This window comes from Rissa tridactyla, chromosome 1 (assembly GCF_028500815.1).
Source record: "Rissa tridactyla isolate bRisTri1 chromosome 1, bRisTri1.patW.cur.20221130, whole genome shotgun sequence".
NCBI lineage: Eukaryota > Metazoa > Chordata > Aves > Charadriiformes > Laridae > Rissa > Rissa tridactyla.
This window is the reverse complement of record NC_071466.1, coordinates 113,573,799-113,590,441: the sequence shown is the minus strand read 5'-3', so window position 1 is coordinate 113,590,441 and position 16,643 is coordinate 113,573,799. Positions and strand designations below refer to the sequence as shown.

At 39.2% G+C, this 16,643-nt stretch overlaps 1 protein-coding gene across 1 annotated transcript in view; it reads left to right on the top strand.

Moving 5' to 3' along the window:
- ROBO1 (roundabout guidance receptor 1) overlaps positions 1-16,643 on the top strand; it is a 740,348-nt gene that overhangs the window by 353,281 nt on the left and 370,424 nt on the right. Inside the window, exon 3 of the mRNA XM_054202528.1 lies at positions 7,056-7,139. Coding sequence (XP_054058503.1) covers positions 7,056-7,139 — 84 coding nt within the window. The remainder of the gene's footprint in view (positions 1-7,055; positions 7,140-16,643) is intronic.

The window sequence follows — 16,643 nt, the reverse complement described above, 5'->3', positions numbered from 1 at the left end:
CAACTGTACATGGTGATAGTTGCTGTTATTTAAATGTCTGATAGTAGTTCCCACAGTAATCAGAACTCTCTTGAGAAACATGCAAGTTCACTTGGAAGAAAACTAAATAAGAGAGCCTCTAAAAGAAAGGAAACTTCCTAAAGTAAGGTCAAATTCAGAGCTTGCAGTAAAAAGAAAATGCGAAATATTGGTGTGAAGAAACCTATGCCAAATAGTTCTTACGCATGTGCCATATTGAACATAGTCAAGATGACTGGTGAGCACTTTGGAATAAGAAATTTATTTTTGTATTTTCTGGAGAAAGTTTGCTTGTTGCCTTAGAGAATAAAATTCTATTATAAATCTGCTTGTCCCTCTTTAGCAAATGGCTTCTTGTCCTAATTAATCATAGTGCCTTATACAGGCTAGTGATGGGTCTGTTATCTACCCCTGCAACTAAAGCAGCTGAGGCCACCACCTGTTAACTCACTTCCAGCACCATTTAATTAGCCTGAATGGCTGTTACCTTTGGGTTTATCTGGCAGGGAAAGAAATGGGAGCAGATGCAGAACAGGAGAGAGCTACAAGGGACAGCCCAAGAAGTGCAAGAAAGAGCTAGAAGTCAAGCTGGGGGAGGGTGGAGAGAGGACAATAGACGCATTTGGGAGCATCAGAGTCTTACAGTGCATGTTTACTAAATAACAAGATTGAGAATTTAAATGTTCAGTCAGAAATGTTGCTATGTAATTATATTTGTATGGTTTTTTGCATGACTGATCCTATGTAGAACTTCAGCTTTAGAATTCAAAAGCAAGTGGTGCAGACTTAAAACAAAAAACAACCAACGAACCCAACAACTCATAGTTATGCTGCTCCAGAAAATTTGCTGGATCTGTGTTGAAGTTGCTAATGCCTGTATTTGCTACCTTCTTACAAAACAAATAAATAAGCTGCAAAGAGGTTGTTTACTAGCAGGATAAAGATGCAAAGAAGTTGTTTACGGCTTTTGCATAACTAGAAGTCCTCATTTACTTTTTACTGAGTTAAAGGCTGTTATGAATGAATCATGAAAATGAAGGGAAGGAAGGGTGTTTAAATAGCATCCACTACTGAGGTTTTGTCAGGATTTCAGTCATATGCACTATTCTTTGAAGACAAAAAAAAAATCAAATACTCACTGTTAAATAAAAGCTGTATTCTTCCTTAGTTTAGAAATGTCTTTTTGCACCATGGAGTATTCTGTTCTCATTAGAAAATTGTTTCTTGAGTCTAGTGAATAACATTTCTGTGCCTGTTCATAAGTGTACTTTTTTTTTTAAGAACCGCATATTGAGTTACTAGAATATACTTATACAGGCTATTAATAAAAAGCATCCTTATGGATTTATTTGTAATTTACTTGTACCAGATCCTCAGATTAAAGCCATTATATGAGAGCAAATGCTTGTCTTTTCCCTTTAGCTTAAACCTTTCTTAACTTTTAGGAAGAGGCAGCTGAGCAGTGTAAACTTTTAATGAAGAACTTCTTAATTACTTGTGGAGACTCTAGACTGATGAAAATGGTCATAACTCCCTAAAGTTATCCAATTTAAACAAGTTAGCTGTCTGAATATGAATGTCTCCAGAAAGTTGCTCTACTAAGTCTTATTAAGAATAAAATAATATTTCCTTTCAGGTAATATGAAACATTGTTAAGGATATTCTCCAGACTAATCAGCCATATGCTACACAGGCTTCTGATATAGACCTGTAAGTGTTTAGGAAGCTGTGATAGTCTAAGGGTGGCCTAATTATTCACAATTCTGCACGTAGCTTGAAGTTTTTCCTTTTTGTTCCAGATCTGAAGAATCTTGAAATTCTTGAAAGCTTGTCTGTATTTTTCTAAATAAACATATAATTTTAGATAGTATTTCCCTCCTCAAAAGTTAGTTCTTACAGATATATTAATTTAACTGTAGCTGTCCCTTAGATATTATCCTTACTTACCTGTACTTGGATAGCATAAAAAGTTTTGTCATTATGAATAACCAAATGAAGAAATACGATTAAATCAAATATCCCTTAAGACATATTATACTGTGTTTCTGCTGTAATTCCAATCAAAACCTAGAATAAATCAAAATACTGAAAAAACAGGCTACTAATTTATGTCCTCATTCTTAGCTTGTGGTTTGATGCAGTCAGAGTTGGGGTTTTTTTCTGATGTCTCTTCCTGAATTCCTCTAGATCGCTAGAAAGGGATCAATGGGAATTGATCCAATTTGTAGAACACAATTCTAATATTGATAGTACTTTATATTCATTTGCTTCACCCTAATCTTTTATTAATGTTCATTTGCAAAATGCTGTTCATGCTTTTTCCTCCCAGTTTCGTACCTCCAAGCTGCTGCTGATAATGGAATTTAGAGAAACAAAACAAGAAATAATGAAGTTACATATTTTGGAACTAAATAAGGCAACAGTTACTATTTTTGTAGTCATGTTTTTCAGTAGATGACTTTAATTTCAAGTAAATTATGACCTGTGTAGAAACTCAGATACATGAGATTCCTACAGTAGTAAGTTGTGTCTGTTTAGGTCTTTTCAATTTTTCTTTCTGTCCTCCAGGAGGATGGGCCAGGGCATCAATACTGAATCATTTGGGGACTTTTAAGGATGCATCATCAATAAAACGTGTCATACAGATATATCTCCCTAGTGCAAAAGAAAGAATAACCGATGGCATCACTGTCTGTTACCAGTGGAAAAAAAAAAATCACTAGTGATATTTCTATGAATAGCAGAGCCATGGTTAAAAGTATGTTTAATATAATTTTTAAGGTTAGGATTACACAAAGCACTTGAATGTAAGTAGCTGTGAAAATAAATGTGTGTGTCTGGTTTGAGGTGTTGTAGGAGCTAAGAGAATGAATAACAACAGTGAATATTTAGTATTCAGATTTTCTGATCATTTTGAAGAGTTAAATATATGTAAATTAAAGCATGAATGGTGTTTAGTAACTCCTGCTGCAGTCTATAGAATGGAGTAACTTACAGGTTTCAGTGGAAATTTCATTGGAAAAGGTTCCCCGCATTTGCAGAAATCTATGGTGCTCTCTGACTGCCATTGGACCACCAAAATTTGTTCTGAACTTGTTTGATTAAGCCAAATCCTCCTGCTGTTTTGAAGGTGTCATCTCTGCTTGGGCTGCACTGACTAAACTTGAAACCATTCCCCCAGAAATCTAGACCACTCAGTGCTGGTAAACTTAGCACTCTCCTATCAAGTCAAAATAGATGTTTGTTGAGTTTTTTTTTAACGCCTTAAAGTACTTGCCCAACTTAATGAATGGTGGCTCTGGAAATGGCTGCAGATAAAGGGAATAAGATATTTTTCATCATGGTGAGGAGGTTCCCTCTCTCAAATGAGGCCTCTCTTATATGCTCCTGTGAAAGAAAAGTGTAATAGCAACTGATAAGGGAAGACTTCTCCTTTTTTTTCTCTTTAGTAGTCAAGGCTTTGCTTTTCATCTTCCAAAATAAACCCGTTTGGGACTATTAAAGAAAAACGGGGGGAGCGGACAATGGGGGGACTCTTTTTACCTTCTTCCTGAGGTTTTGCATACTTCCAGGTAAAAGTAATTTTCTGTTGAATTAAACTTTGGGTTTTGTTTTGTTGGTTTTGGGGATTTGATTTGGTTTTGTTTTGGGTTTTTTTTTTTGACTTAGTGAATCAACCAATTACTGCTTAGGTGTCTTTTAAAGTGTAAATTTCACTTCACTGAAAATAGGCTTTTTTGAGCAGCTAGGATATCAGAGACTTTGGTTTAAATTCCTCCTGTCTGATACAGAAATTCAGCCAAGACATTCAACCTTACTGGAAAGTTGGGTTTAGGTACATCTCTCTGTCAGTTCTGTGAAACCTCTACCCCTTCATATTAATTTGAACTAGATGAAAGCCCTGTTATAGAGTGATTATGGCTTTTCTCTGAGGGATGAGGCACCGAGTTCAGCCTCTGCTTTGACTCAGACTGAGCTGTAAATTTTTCATACATAGGTGAATTGTTCCAGGTTGTAGAATTCATTCCCTGCATTTTTTTTGGCACAGCAACTAGTTCAAAAAGTGTAATGATGTAAAATTGTTCATTATGTTTAGCAAAGCCAAGTGGAAAACTGCCTGATCCTACGGCAGGGTAGTCATAGGAAATACACCACGTCTTAACATGGAGGCCCTTTACCTCCCATTCAAGGGAGTGCCTTCACAGCGGTCTCATACTGAAATGTGCCATTTAAGTCAATAGTACTCATTTCTGGTAAATTTTAACAGCGACTCTGAAGCAAAGGCAAGATTCTATCTTGTGACAGAGCTGAAATTAAATTCAGCCCAGTGCAGGGGGCCACAGCCCAAAATATAGGACTTGGGTGCAGAGTTACCATTCAGTGAAATGGGTAAAATTCACCCCCAGCAAGAACTGAACTTCAGCGATCATCACTAGTGAAAGTAATTTCCAGCCAGAGACCACAATTTAACATTAGTTTCATATCATGTTCTTTATGACCAGGTCAAAAAGCAGCATTTCTCAAAGAATGAGAGAGTGAATAACGTCTGTGTGCTTTTGGATTGTAAATAATAAGTGCATTGTCACTAACAGATACCAGTAAGTATCAGTAGTGTTAAAAAGAGACGAATCATTTCTGTCAGTGGAGGGATGGAAGCCAAGATTTTCACGCCTGAATGGCTGCAAGTAGTTGTAGCCTAAAGTTGCTGCTCTCATGTCCTGTTAGCTGTATTAAACGCACAGAATTACTGAAATGGAAATTAATTAAACTCCTAAGTGAGCCTTGCTATAGGACATTAGCATCAGTTGTTTTGTGAGGTGTTACGAGGAGGGTTGGCCCATTGTTGGGAATGGTATGTTCGAGGGAGTAACTTGGGTAAAAAAGATCCATTCATTATGCAATTATATTTTGTGTGTGACGCCAGATGTTACACTAACATGTAGAATTCTCCAGTAGCTTTCAGTGCATCCTCCTCCTTCTTCATCATTTTGAGTAGTGTGTGGTTAAATCTCCTAGAAGGCAATCAATCTTTCAAAATGGTGATCAGCAGGTTTGTTGCTTGAAATCTCAGTCTGAGCTTTCTGTAGTCGGTTATAAACATTTGCCCGAAAAAAAGTAGGGACAGCCTCTGCCTCTTAATTTAATAAAAAGTCCCATCCTTCTGTCCTTTACTGTTGTAATTTAAAACTCTCACACAATCAACCCTTGAATGCAAATAAGCGAGCAATCTGGAGAAGCAGAATGTTGATCCAGTCACTCTTACAGCCATTTTCAGAGCAGATTTTAAAGATGTGCATGACATTGGCTATTAGTGAGCCAGCAAAGATGAATGGACCAATAAATGAACATATTTCACTTTTTACATCTGCCAAGATGAAATACCATCTTGGAGTTTGGTTGTTTTTTGTTGTTTGGTCTTTCATTTTCTCAATTTGCACAACAGTATTACAAAAGGCATGCTATCGATTCTTTAATTGACTTTTTTAAGGACATATTTTTTCAAATAAGTCATCATAAGTGGATTGATCTTGAGGCTTTTGGTTTTCCTTTTGTTTTTCTTCTGTAATTCATTAAAAAGATTTTGGTTTGTAAGGATGCTGTCTCTGCAAGATTCTTTAAAAAACAAATGGAGAATATGAAAGTTTGGCATCACATTTTAAAAATTAGATTGACTGAGCTAGTTAAATTAAGCATCCAGAAAAAAAAATCCACGTGTGGTTTTTTCTAGTTTAATTTCGTACATAGTTGCTTTAGGTGTTTCATGAAACTTCAGAGTGATTTTTAGCAGCATGTGCATTTTATTGAAAAGGAAGAGTTACTTTAATTATTACAGAAGTCCAGAATATGTTTGTGTGTGAGAGACCAAAACACATCTTTCCTATTCAGGGTCTTTGCAATAATTAATAAATTATCTGACACCTGTCAACAGGAAAAAGAAATAAGCAGCCTATTGTTGTGGGAGTGATATTCTTGCAAAGAGATTTGCTTCTCACAGGTTTGATTTTTTTTAAAAAATATGAATGTTTCTTTTTAGGTGTTATCTGTTGGACAGTGCACTATCAAAAGTAAATTAAAAGTAGAATTTACGTTTAATAAGCAGTTTGATATTAAGCTGTCTAGACAAGGGTAAAAAAATCTAGTGATATTGACAACAAATTCCTTTGGGTTGTGCTGTTCTATTCTCAGAGCCACTGGGATTTTTGTTTTATTTTTGCTTTGAATTATTTAGTTCATTATTATGAGTTATCTTCACGGTGCTTTGTGGTGTTTTGATCGGCAATTTATCTTGGGGTCTTAAAACACGTGTTCATGTATGTGTTTAGCTGACCAGCTGCCTTCCCTTTTTTGTTTTTTCTTTTTTTGTTGTTGTTGAATGTGACATTAAAATCGAATGTTTCCTTGCAAGCATCTTTCGACTCAGAAAAGGCATTTTACGTCTTATGCTGCTAAACTGTTGCCTTTTCATAGAGGGGCTCTACCCCTTCCCCCTGCCCCATCTTCCAGAAGAGGTAGAGCAGCCCCCCCTCCATGCTTGCCAAGACACAGTAGTCGTCGTGTCCCCCCCCCCCCGCCCCCGCCTCCTCCTCACAAAGAGGTGAAGTCCCCTGAGTCTGTAATTGCCAGGAGATGAAGCGATGATGGGGAGTGATCACAGTCAATAGCTTTGATTAACAATAAGGTGGAAAATTAGCAATGCTAGCATTCAGCTCCCCTGCCTTCCCGTCCCCATATGCTCACCACAGCCTGCACTGGCTGGTTTGCAGGGTGGCCACCGCGCCTGGCGGGCTGCAGAGACAGACTTGGAGTGGGCAGAGAGGGACAGCGGGCAGAGTTTTGGGGACCCTGGGCAATGCTCCCGGACGCCTTTTGCTGGGGACCACCAGGCAGGCAGGGGAAGGAGGAAGTGTGGCGTGCGCTGGCACTGTGGCTCTTGCTGTCATGTGTGGATTTAATTGTGTCTGGGCGTGTTGTGATCGAAATGGCAACTACTGTTACTCCTGTGACCCCATCAGCAGCTCTGGTGTTGTTTCCGACAGACTCCGACGACCTAGAGAGGGGAAACGACAGCGGGACACCACTCCCCACCTCTGATAATGGCGACAATTCGCTGGGCTACACAGGTAGAGTGCATCTTTCCAAAATATTCCTGACTGCCTACTTCTGCCTCTTTCCACCTACATCTGCCATTACCACCTGTACACGGTTTTTTAATCACCTTTGCTAGCTAGCGCTCTTTCACCGTCACCCTAGAAGTTCAACGCTGTTAGTACTGTCGGGAAATATTATTGTGCCTTTTAATTAACCAGGATGACTTTCTTTTTGTGTGTGTGTTATAGTACATTTCAATTATTTAAATGTTTAAAGTACGTTCTGTTGTTGAAACAATGCACCCATTATTTTCCTTCGAACTGTGTGTATTAGTGCATGAGGCAATATATCATTTCAGAGCAATTTTTTGAAGACCAAAGGCAGGGATTTTTCCATGTGTTTATTTTGGTGGGTTTTTTTGCTTTGTTTCTCTTGTAAACAAAAGTAAAATATATTGCAGCCGGGCAAAAAAAATCCCAGTGAAACTAAAATGTGATTGGAGAAGAATCTGTTTCATTGGTTCCTGCTGCACACAAACTAGAGAAACGTGTCTCTAGGCCAAATACGAAAAGACACAGATAAGCAGCACTATACGGTGTGTTGCAGCAGCGATCTCTGGGGGACCCAGTCCTGCACCTCTGCTGCACGCTGAAATGGGACCCAGCTCCAGGAGTCACGCTGCTCACCACAGCCTGGGCTCAGCTGCAGAGTCCCCGAATCTAGGGTTTTCGTGAACTGCTGGTGGTCCAGCATGGTGACAGACTCTAGGTCTGAATAACTTTTAGGTTGTGAAGGTAAGTATTAATTCTTCTGGTGACTGCAAACTTTTGTAAAGGGAAGGAAGGGAATGAAGGAGGCAGAATGGCTTCAATGTTTAACTGGAAGATATTCTTCAAATACTTTATCGGTGGGTTACTAGTGCTACTGCTGCTCACATTGTGTAAAATTGCATATAGTCAAGTTATTAACTAAAGCAAGCGAATCAGATATTCATAACTAAGACAGTCTTATAGGATGCAAGAAGAGGATAGGCAGGTATAAGACAGAGGGAGTAATTTCTTGTCCGTTCATAAAACTTCAAGTCTGTTATACACCACTTACACTGATTACAGCTTTCATCGTCTACCCCTCGCAATCATCCCTGCATGAGGTTTAAAACCTTGATGCATAATTTTATTCCAGTTTAAAATACTTTTTTTCTAAAAAGGTAAAAAAGCAAAGCAATACAAATTTCCCCTCAGTCGAGAAAATAGATGCCACCTTAGAAAAACATAGTGTGAACCCTGCTGCACGTGAATTATTTAGATTTTTCTACCTTCTGAATTTTCCTATTAGTTTTTTTCTAAACTCCAAACCCCTTCCCCACTCCGAGTTTGGCACATCTATGCTCCCTGATGCATATGGGGTCATCATATTGACAAAATGAAAATTAATACAGTTTAAAGAATGCTTTTCTTTTTGTAACTTACTGTAAGTTAGACATTTATTTTCAGAAAACGGGTCTGGGAATGGTGATCGCAGAGTCCTGTGTTTAAACAGCCACTAATTTATTTGGGACCACGACTCGGACTCTATTGTTAATAAAGTCGCTTAGTTTTACCTACAGAGGAGCAATCGCTTCCCCTCCAGCCCTCTCACCCCTCCCTGGCCTGGGGCAGGTGCCTGACAGGCAGCTTCCCACCCCTGCCAGCCTCCCATCTGCCCACGGAGGTTGGAGATGGGGCCCTGCACACACCCTCTGCGAGCTCCCTGAGCCATAAGAGCAGCGGGGGTGACATTTCAGGGGGAAACACCATCGCCTTTTCCCAAGGGCGTCTGTCAGAGAGAAGCTGGAGGCTTGGCGTGGGACCTCCCATGGCGAGCGCACCGGGTGGGTGAGGGCAGGCAGAGGGTGCCAGGGCTGCAGGGCAGTATTTAAGGCATAGAAGGCAGCATTTAAGACAGTAGCTTCCCCTCTGAGCATGGGGACGTGGGATGACTTCCCGAATAGAGCACAGACCCTCCTGTATCTGTCCAGCCATGAGGATCCGTCACCCGTACCAAGGTGCTCACGTGCATCTGGGCACCGCGTCCAAGGGGAGGCCTCTGCGGGGTGTTGCAGCTGTTTAACCTGCCTCTCAGAGACTAATGGGGTCGTTTGGGAGGACTGACAAAATCAAACCTTGGTCTAGTCATTCCCCAGAGGCTCCGGATCTTAACTCTAGGCTGTATTTTAATAGGCATTTTCCAAGCAAACACAAAAGTCAGGATCAAGTTAGAAGCAAACACAAGCTGAACAAAAATTAAAACCGAGAGGATGGCTGGTTTTGTTTAATTGGAGTTTTTGTGCCTCTATTTGAATGAGCACTGAATAAAGGAAAGACCAAGTTTTTAATGTTTAAAATTTAATTGTCCAATATTTTTTCTCCTCTATGTAATAGTAATCAGTAGCACTATGTGTGTATACCTTGGTTTATATGGAAAAGCCCTGGGGTATTTACTAAAATTAGTCCAACAGGTTTCTGTAGTAATCAGTATGGATTTTAAAAAATAACATTGGCTGTAATACAATCTTATAGGTAAAGTTACCTTTTTTCCTAATTTATGGGCCCATTTATGTGTGCCTAATATGGAGTTCCTAGATTTTACAGAAGTATTCTTAGATCATTTTTTGTTCTTTCTTACCTAGAGAATTCCATTCTCCAAAAGGAAGACCATTCCAGAATCTTGTTTGTACTGAAAATTATCTGACTCCTTAAAATGACTCAGGTGAAGTCCAGAATGTCTGGACCCATGGGCAAAAAAAAAAAAATAGCAGTTTGTTTTTTAATCCTGTATTTATCTTCAGGTGGTGTCTGAACGGACAGAAAGCAAACAAGATAATAATTGCTGTCATACAGTAGGATCATAAATTTTTACCCATACTAAGAGCAGTGATATGTCAATAGGGCATGTCTTCCTTCCAATTCCATATAAGCTTAGCTGCAGGGTAAATAGCAAAGCATTCACTGGTTTCAGAGTTAAAGAATATACTTTTTTCCTACATATATTTCTTTCGATATATGTTTTTCAGGATTAATATATACAGCTCTTTCATACTGCTCTTTAGTGGAGGTATGTAACTTCCAGGGAGTGTTTCAGTGTGTTCTCCTGAAGTTCACTTTAAATCAGGAGATTTTGGGCTACACCATCAGGTTCTGTTGCTTCCACTGTGGATGCGAGCAGTTGACTTGAGAAGTTAGCACATAATGAACAGGAAACATCAGTTTCAGGGGCAAGAGAGGAGTCGCTAACCTAACCTATTTCAGATACAGATTGAAGTTGTTGATAAATTTCAAGATGGTTGTTATGGGAAAGTGATGAACTTGTATTTGACTTTTCATGATTCTTAGTACGGTACAGGACAAAACTCTAGATTTTTTATTTCCCTCATCAATATGCTAATGTGGTATCCAATACATTGTTGGACTTTTTATAGATCATCAGGTTTTTATTTTCAAAACAATCATTAGTTATTAACTATAGATCAAAATGGGGAGGTTGTATGTGCATATATATGAAGGATGATCACAATTTGAAAGTATTTGTAATGTAAATAAATAGGGGCTGAATAAAAAACAATGAAGAAAGGAGGAGGTGTAGCTACTCCCATCCAGTCACTGAGGATTGTTCCATATGCATGACGCTGAATCAATCCAGATATGTCTAGCATCCTTTTTCCTACAAAAAAACATGACAAATTTATAGGAAGGTTTTCTATCGTATACTTGATGTGAGAGAAATGCTAAGAATAAAAAGCACCTGAAAGCTGATGTGACCACCTAGGTAGCATATCAAAGATGCTAGACATATCTGGATTGATTCAGCAAAGGCTTTAGGGTTAAAGAAACCCCAACAACTTTTAAATGTAACTCCGTCAGTTTAAAGAAAGGAGCCAGGAAGATTACCTTGTCTTCATCTCCGCAAAAGACCAACTCTATTCTGTCAAGGCCAGATTGTAAAATAATTGCATAGTTAAGATGTGTAATAATAAAAATCTAAATTACTATTTTAACTATGTGCATAAAGAACAGGCCAGATCACAGTGACATTCAATAGGATAAAAGCATATGATTTAGATACTTTGTGTTATGTTTAATTTACCCTAAGGAAGATGTCCACGGTGGTTTTCTGAAATGCTCTATAACCGTGCCTGTTTCTCTCTGTACAGACTTTCAGGGAACTTTAGGTGACTAGCAGTGATGTAGATATCTAAAGACAATTGCAAGCAGTCTCTCCCCTCAATCAGTTTGGATCCTGATTCTGAAAGGAGAACCAGGTGATAGGAACTGCACTGGGGAATATAACAAAATCTTTTCTGGTGACCAAGGGAAGGTAGAATTAAGTTCTTTGTCAAGTGTAGGCTGCAGAGATATCAGACAAAGAATATTGTTTGGACAGTTATTTTACAGTGGAAAGAAACCCTTAGGTTACCTATCATTATTTTATTTCATTAAAATCCTGGTGATGAGTACAGGGACAGACCGAAAAGTAAGGGAAGCAAGAAAAAGATCTAGGAGAGTTTCTGCTGTATATCAGAGGAGAAATATGGAAAATCATCCAAACAAGATATTGGAGGAACTCAGGAGATAGAGAATTTGGAAAAAGGCTCATAGAAGGACAGCGAAAAAGACTTATAGAAGGACAGCCTTAAATAACATCAGGATTTCCAGGAGAAGAGCTTGTGGTTAGTGGTCAATGGGAGAAGATGATGTGCTGAATGATGTCCCCTAGTGCCCGAGAAGCTTTGAGAACTGCAACCCTGCAGCAGGGAGTGAGGAAACCTGAAGAAGAGCGTAGGATAAAACTGTCTTGAGTAAAACTACTAAATGTACTTTTCTGTTTGAAATTTACCTGTAAAAGCAGATTGTCAAGAAAAGAATAAAGTAATTAATATTTCCACATCAGATTTCACATGTAGTTTGCGAGCCTGATTAGTAAACGTTCGTTCAGTCTTAGCTCACGGGCTTTTTTTCTTTCCTCCCCAAAATAGTTCAGGGGCAGTAAGCATCAAGTACGAGCCTCAGTTATTTTCCACATAATCAGTGGCTGCAGAGTAATCTCTAAGATTGCATTGTGCTGTGCTATTGAAGTGTGCACATGCATTATATTCCAGGAAGTAGCACATTTCCTGTTAAATCAACTGTGACATAAATATCGGGGATCATTTAACAGATCACAGAGTATCGCTTGTGTTGCAGAGACCAGAATGATGGCTTGTTAAATTAACACTACATAGTCAAACATTTGCAGACAAGGATCACCACTCCTCATTAATTAGATTCAGGGCTTTTTAAAGGAATCTTTCCAAATAAACTTTTTTATTCATAGTTTTCTCAAAAGACTCTTCCAGTATGCAAAGAAATCCCGCGGTTCCCACTCGCGACCCAAGTTAGCCTTCGATTTTTTTCCTTTGGTTTTAATCATGAAATCATTGTGGTAGTGTTCCTTTGTACGACAAGGGATCCCATCCCTTTTACTCACATTACCTTTCTTTTTTACTACTATGTTGTTATGTTATCAGGAGAATTGTTCGTAGTGGATCACTGCTTGTCCCATGTCAAATGTGACAGATTGCCCTTGGTGAGCACTTCAGGAAGCAAAGGGGAAATCTCTCTTCATTGCAGGGCCATTTCTAAGACATTTCTTCTATTCTAGTAATTATACATAGGTTATCCTATGTGTTTATAGAGTGCTTGTTTTGAAAAGTGGTAGTGCTGAAAACACGTTCAAGAAAACACTTCTAAGACTTCTTTGACATCAAAGGTGGAAGTCTACAGTAATACTTATCATGTGAGAAATGGAGTATTTTTCAGCCATTTCTTTTCTAACAGATTAGTAGAGGTGGTAAATGCACATGCAGATTTTGTGGCTGAGAGGAAGAAGTGAGAGGAGAAAAAGCTACGATATGTGATAGGATACAAATAAGAATATTATAAAGAAGTAGCTGCTATTTGATTTTGCATTCCTTCTAAATTTTCATTTTTAGTTTAAGGATTAGTTGGAAAGAATGAGTGATCTTGGGAAAAAACCACATGAAACAAAAGCAGAGTTTGCCTAATGGGATGGAAAAAGTGGTGAATGAATATGTAGGCTTTGAATATTTTGGGTTGGGAGGATGGGAAGCAGGTAGGTAGCGATGTCTGAACAAGTATTCCAAGTAAGCTGTCAGCATGTGTCATATTGCACTGAGCTCATCATGTCCAACAACCTGAAGAGAAAAACAAATACTTGTTTGCATCGCAGAACTAACACACACCTGACAGAGCCAAATGAATCGCTAGATTAGATACCAGGACCATTAATTTAGTTGCAGTTACAGATCCTTATTTCTAGCGGTAATATCTAGTAGACTTCTGCTTGACTTTTACTTCTCAGGATACGTGCAAAGCTAGCAGTTAAGACCTTTTTCCTAGGCTTTCTCTTTGTTTAAAACTTGCCAACTGAGAAAGGGTGCTTTTGAATCACTGGGAGAACGAACACAGAGCCCCAGGATACCAGTTTTACAAAGTTACTTCTTAGAGTACATCTGCACTCTAAATCCAGGAACAGATGGATACTGTTATGCTTATTTTAAAAAAAATAAATAAATAAAAAAATCCCCTGCACTTGTCTATCAGCAATCTCTCTGTTCCCCATGTCAATCTAAACTGCCAGAAAGGCCCTTTCAGTTTTGTGCCTCTCTTTGCAAGCGTTCTTATGATACAGCTATTGAGGAATTTTTTAATATATATTAAAATATAGATGTAAACATAACATCAATCGATAGACTTGTGTGTCAATGATAGCGATGTTCGGGCAATAATAATTTAATTAAAACATATAGTAGCAATATTGGAGCACAGATACTCCCCCTTACATAAATCTTGCACTGCCAGTTTTTATGAAGAAGTTTATAGAAAATATCCTCCTCCAGTTATTGTGTTATACTTCAAGCCAGACCTTTGATTAAAACAGGAAGCAATGACAGTCCCATGTTTTTCAACCAGTTGGTGAGTTTTCCGGTAGCCATCAGACCAATTTAAAATGACACACACATCCCCCAAAAAAGAGGGGAAAAAAAAGAACACAGCAAAACATTGTGTGAAGAATTTGTTTAATAAGGACTTTAGTAGCAGTATATGCCCCTATATAGCTGAGATACTAGGAATTGTTCTAAATAACCATATCTCAGGAAGATAAATTTAAGCTAGAGAAGGTGCAGGAAAGGGCTATGGAAATAATCAGGGAATAGAAGGCTTATTTTGACAGAGGCCTTAATGAAAGGGGGATGTGATTGGCATTTGTTGCCAGCCTTATGTTCATAGAAAACACATAGAAAAAAATATTTTAGCTACAGAGCACATTGACTATACAACTTGAAGACGTCTACTTATTGGTAAATAGCCTATCTTCAAACAGTGCTCAAAATGTGTGCTCATACAATGGGTGATTCTAAGCTTTTCCTCATGCATTACTACTTGACAAATGAAGAAGCAGGCATAAAACAGGCCCTAGTTAATTTAGGATAGAAATTTAGGATGTTTTAAAGCAGCAGACTCTAGAGCAGTTTTCAGACAGGAGCTTGAACAAAGATTTAAATGTTTGAGAGGCTATAGTAGGCTGTGCATGCTAGATTTGATTCCCCAGGATGAGCATTTTAATCTTGAGTTCATGTGTTCCTCATTAATCGTGAGACAAGTAAAATCAAAACCAAAGGCGTTCTCAGCATATTATACTTTCTCTTTTCCATTTGGACTGTCACAGACAGGAACCCCCGGAGTTGATGAGAGGCTTTCCGCTGAGGGCCTCCTAGCCAGAGTAAAGACAGAGCAAATTACCCTCAGACACTGCTGTCACTTCAGTGAATTAAGTATGCAAAGCAGTTTGTGAAGATGTTCAGAAGTGCAAATTTCTGCCAGTAGGTCAAAAGTGTATGAATTATCACAGGATGAGAAAGGTAAGAGGAGATCGCTCCCCATCCTCGTCAGGGTGCCTTATGCAAGTTAGTCTTTTGTATTAGCCAGGCAATTTGTTTTATTTTAAGAAGTAGGAAGTTAGTAATGCACATGGTCTTGTTAAGTGTATAGCAGTGAAATGCACTGTATGGATGACAACATTCATTTATTGTGTCTAAAGTAGTCCACTTTCTCGAGTATCTGTGGAAAAGAAAAACGTTGAAATGTGATTTCTTATAATTCAAATATTAGCATTGATGGTCATTTTTCATAATAATTACTATATAGGATCATGGTTTACCGGATAATTCAGGTTGGAAGCAACAATTGGAGGTCTCTAGTCCAACCTCCTGCTCGAGCAGGGTCAGCTATGAGGTCAGACCAGGCTGCTCAGGGCTTGATCCACTCAGGTCTTTAAAACTTCCAAACATGAAGTTGGAACAGCCTCTCTGGGCAGGCAGAGGCAGACACTGCCTGCCTGTCCTTATAGGGAAAAAGTTTATCCACATACTCAGTCTGAACCTCTTTTGTTTTGACTTATGTCTCTTGTATCTCACCGTCCCATGGACCACTGTGAAGAAAGTGTCTCCACCTCCCCAGTGACCTCCTTGTCAGTATGGGTAGGTGGCTGTTCGGTCCACAGGCTGAACAAGCCCCAGTCCCTCAGCCTCCCAGGCAAGTGCTCCAGCCCTGAATGTCCTGGTGACCCTCTGTTGGACTTGTCCCAGCTTATCAATGTCTTTCTTGTACTTGGGGGCCCAAAACTGGATACAGTACTCCAGATGAGTGCTGAGTAGAGGGGGATAATCTCTTTCCTTGATCTACCACCTCATACGGCCAGGGCAGGCTGCTGGCTCATGCTCAGCTTGCTGCTGGCCCAGAGCCCCAGGGCCTTCCCAGCAGAGTTGGTCCCCAGCCTGGCACTCCCCAGCCTGTATGGATACAGGGGGTTCTTCCTTCCTTCCTTCCTTCCCACAGCAGGACTTTGCATTTATCCCTGTTAAATTTCATTAGGTTCCTGTTGGCCTGTTCCTCCAGCCAGTCTGGCTCCCTCCAGGTGGCAGCCCTGCTGTTGAGCTGTTTGTTGACTGGTTCTGTCAGTTTGCTTTTGCCTGCAAACTTAATGAGTGTGCCTTCCCTCACCTCCTCCAGGTCATTGATAAAGATCTTAAGCAGGCCAGGTCCCAGGACAGACCTGGCAGTCCCTCTTCCTGTTACTGTTCTCCGGTACCATTACCTTCTGAGATGATGATTCATCAAGTTTTTACCTATCTGGTGGTGCACCCATCCAGAGCATAATGTCCCAGCTTGGATATAGGAATATATTCAATAAATGTTGTGGGAGACAGTGTTGAACCCAATCCATGAGAGTCTAAAAAAACCCAAAGAATCTATCAGATTAGGATTTCCCATCAAAATTTATCTCTTCTTTTAGCATTGTCTATAATTGCAACTCTTGTCCCAGAATCACAGCTTTTATAGATCAACAATGAAGAAGAATATGAAAGTCAACATCTATCAGAAGATCCAGAAGTTATTTTTATCATACCGTTCTGGAAGCAATACCAGAAATATATTTAT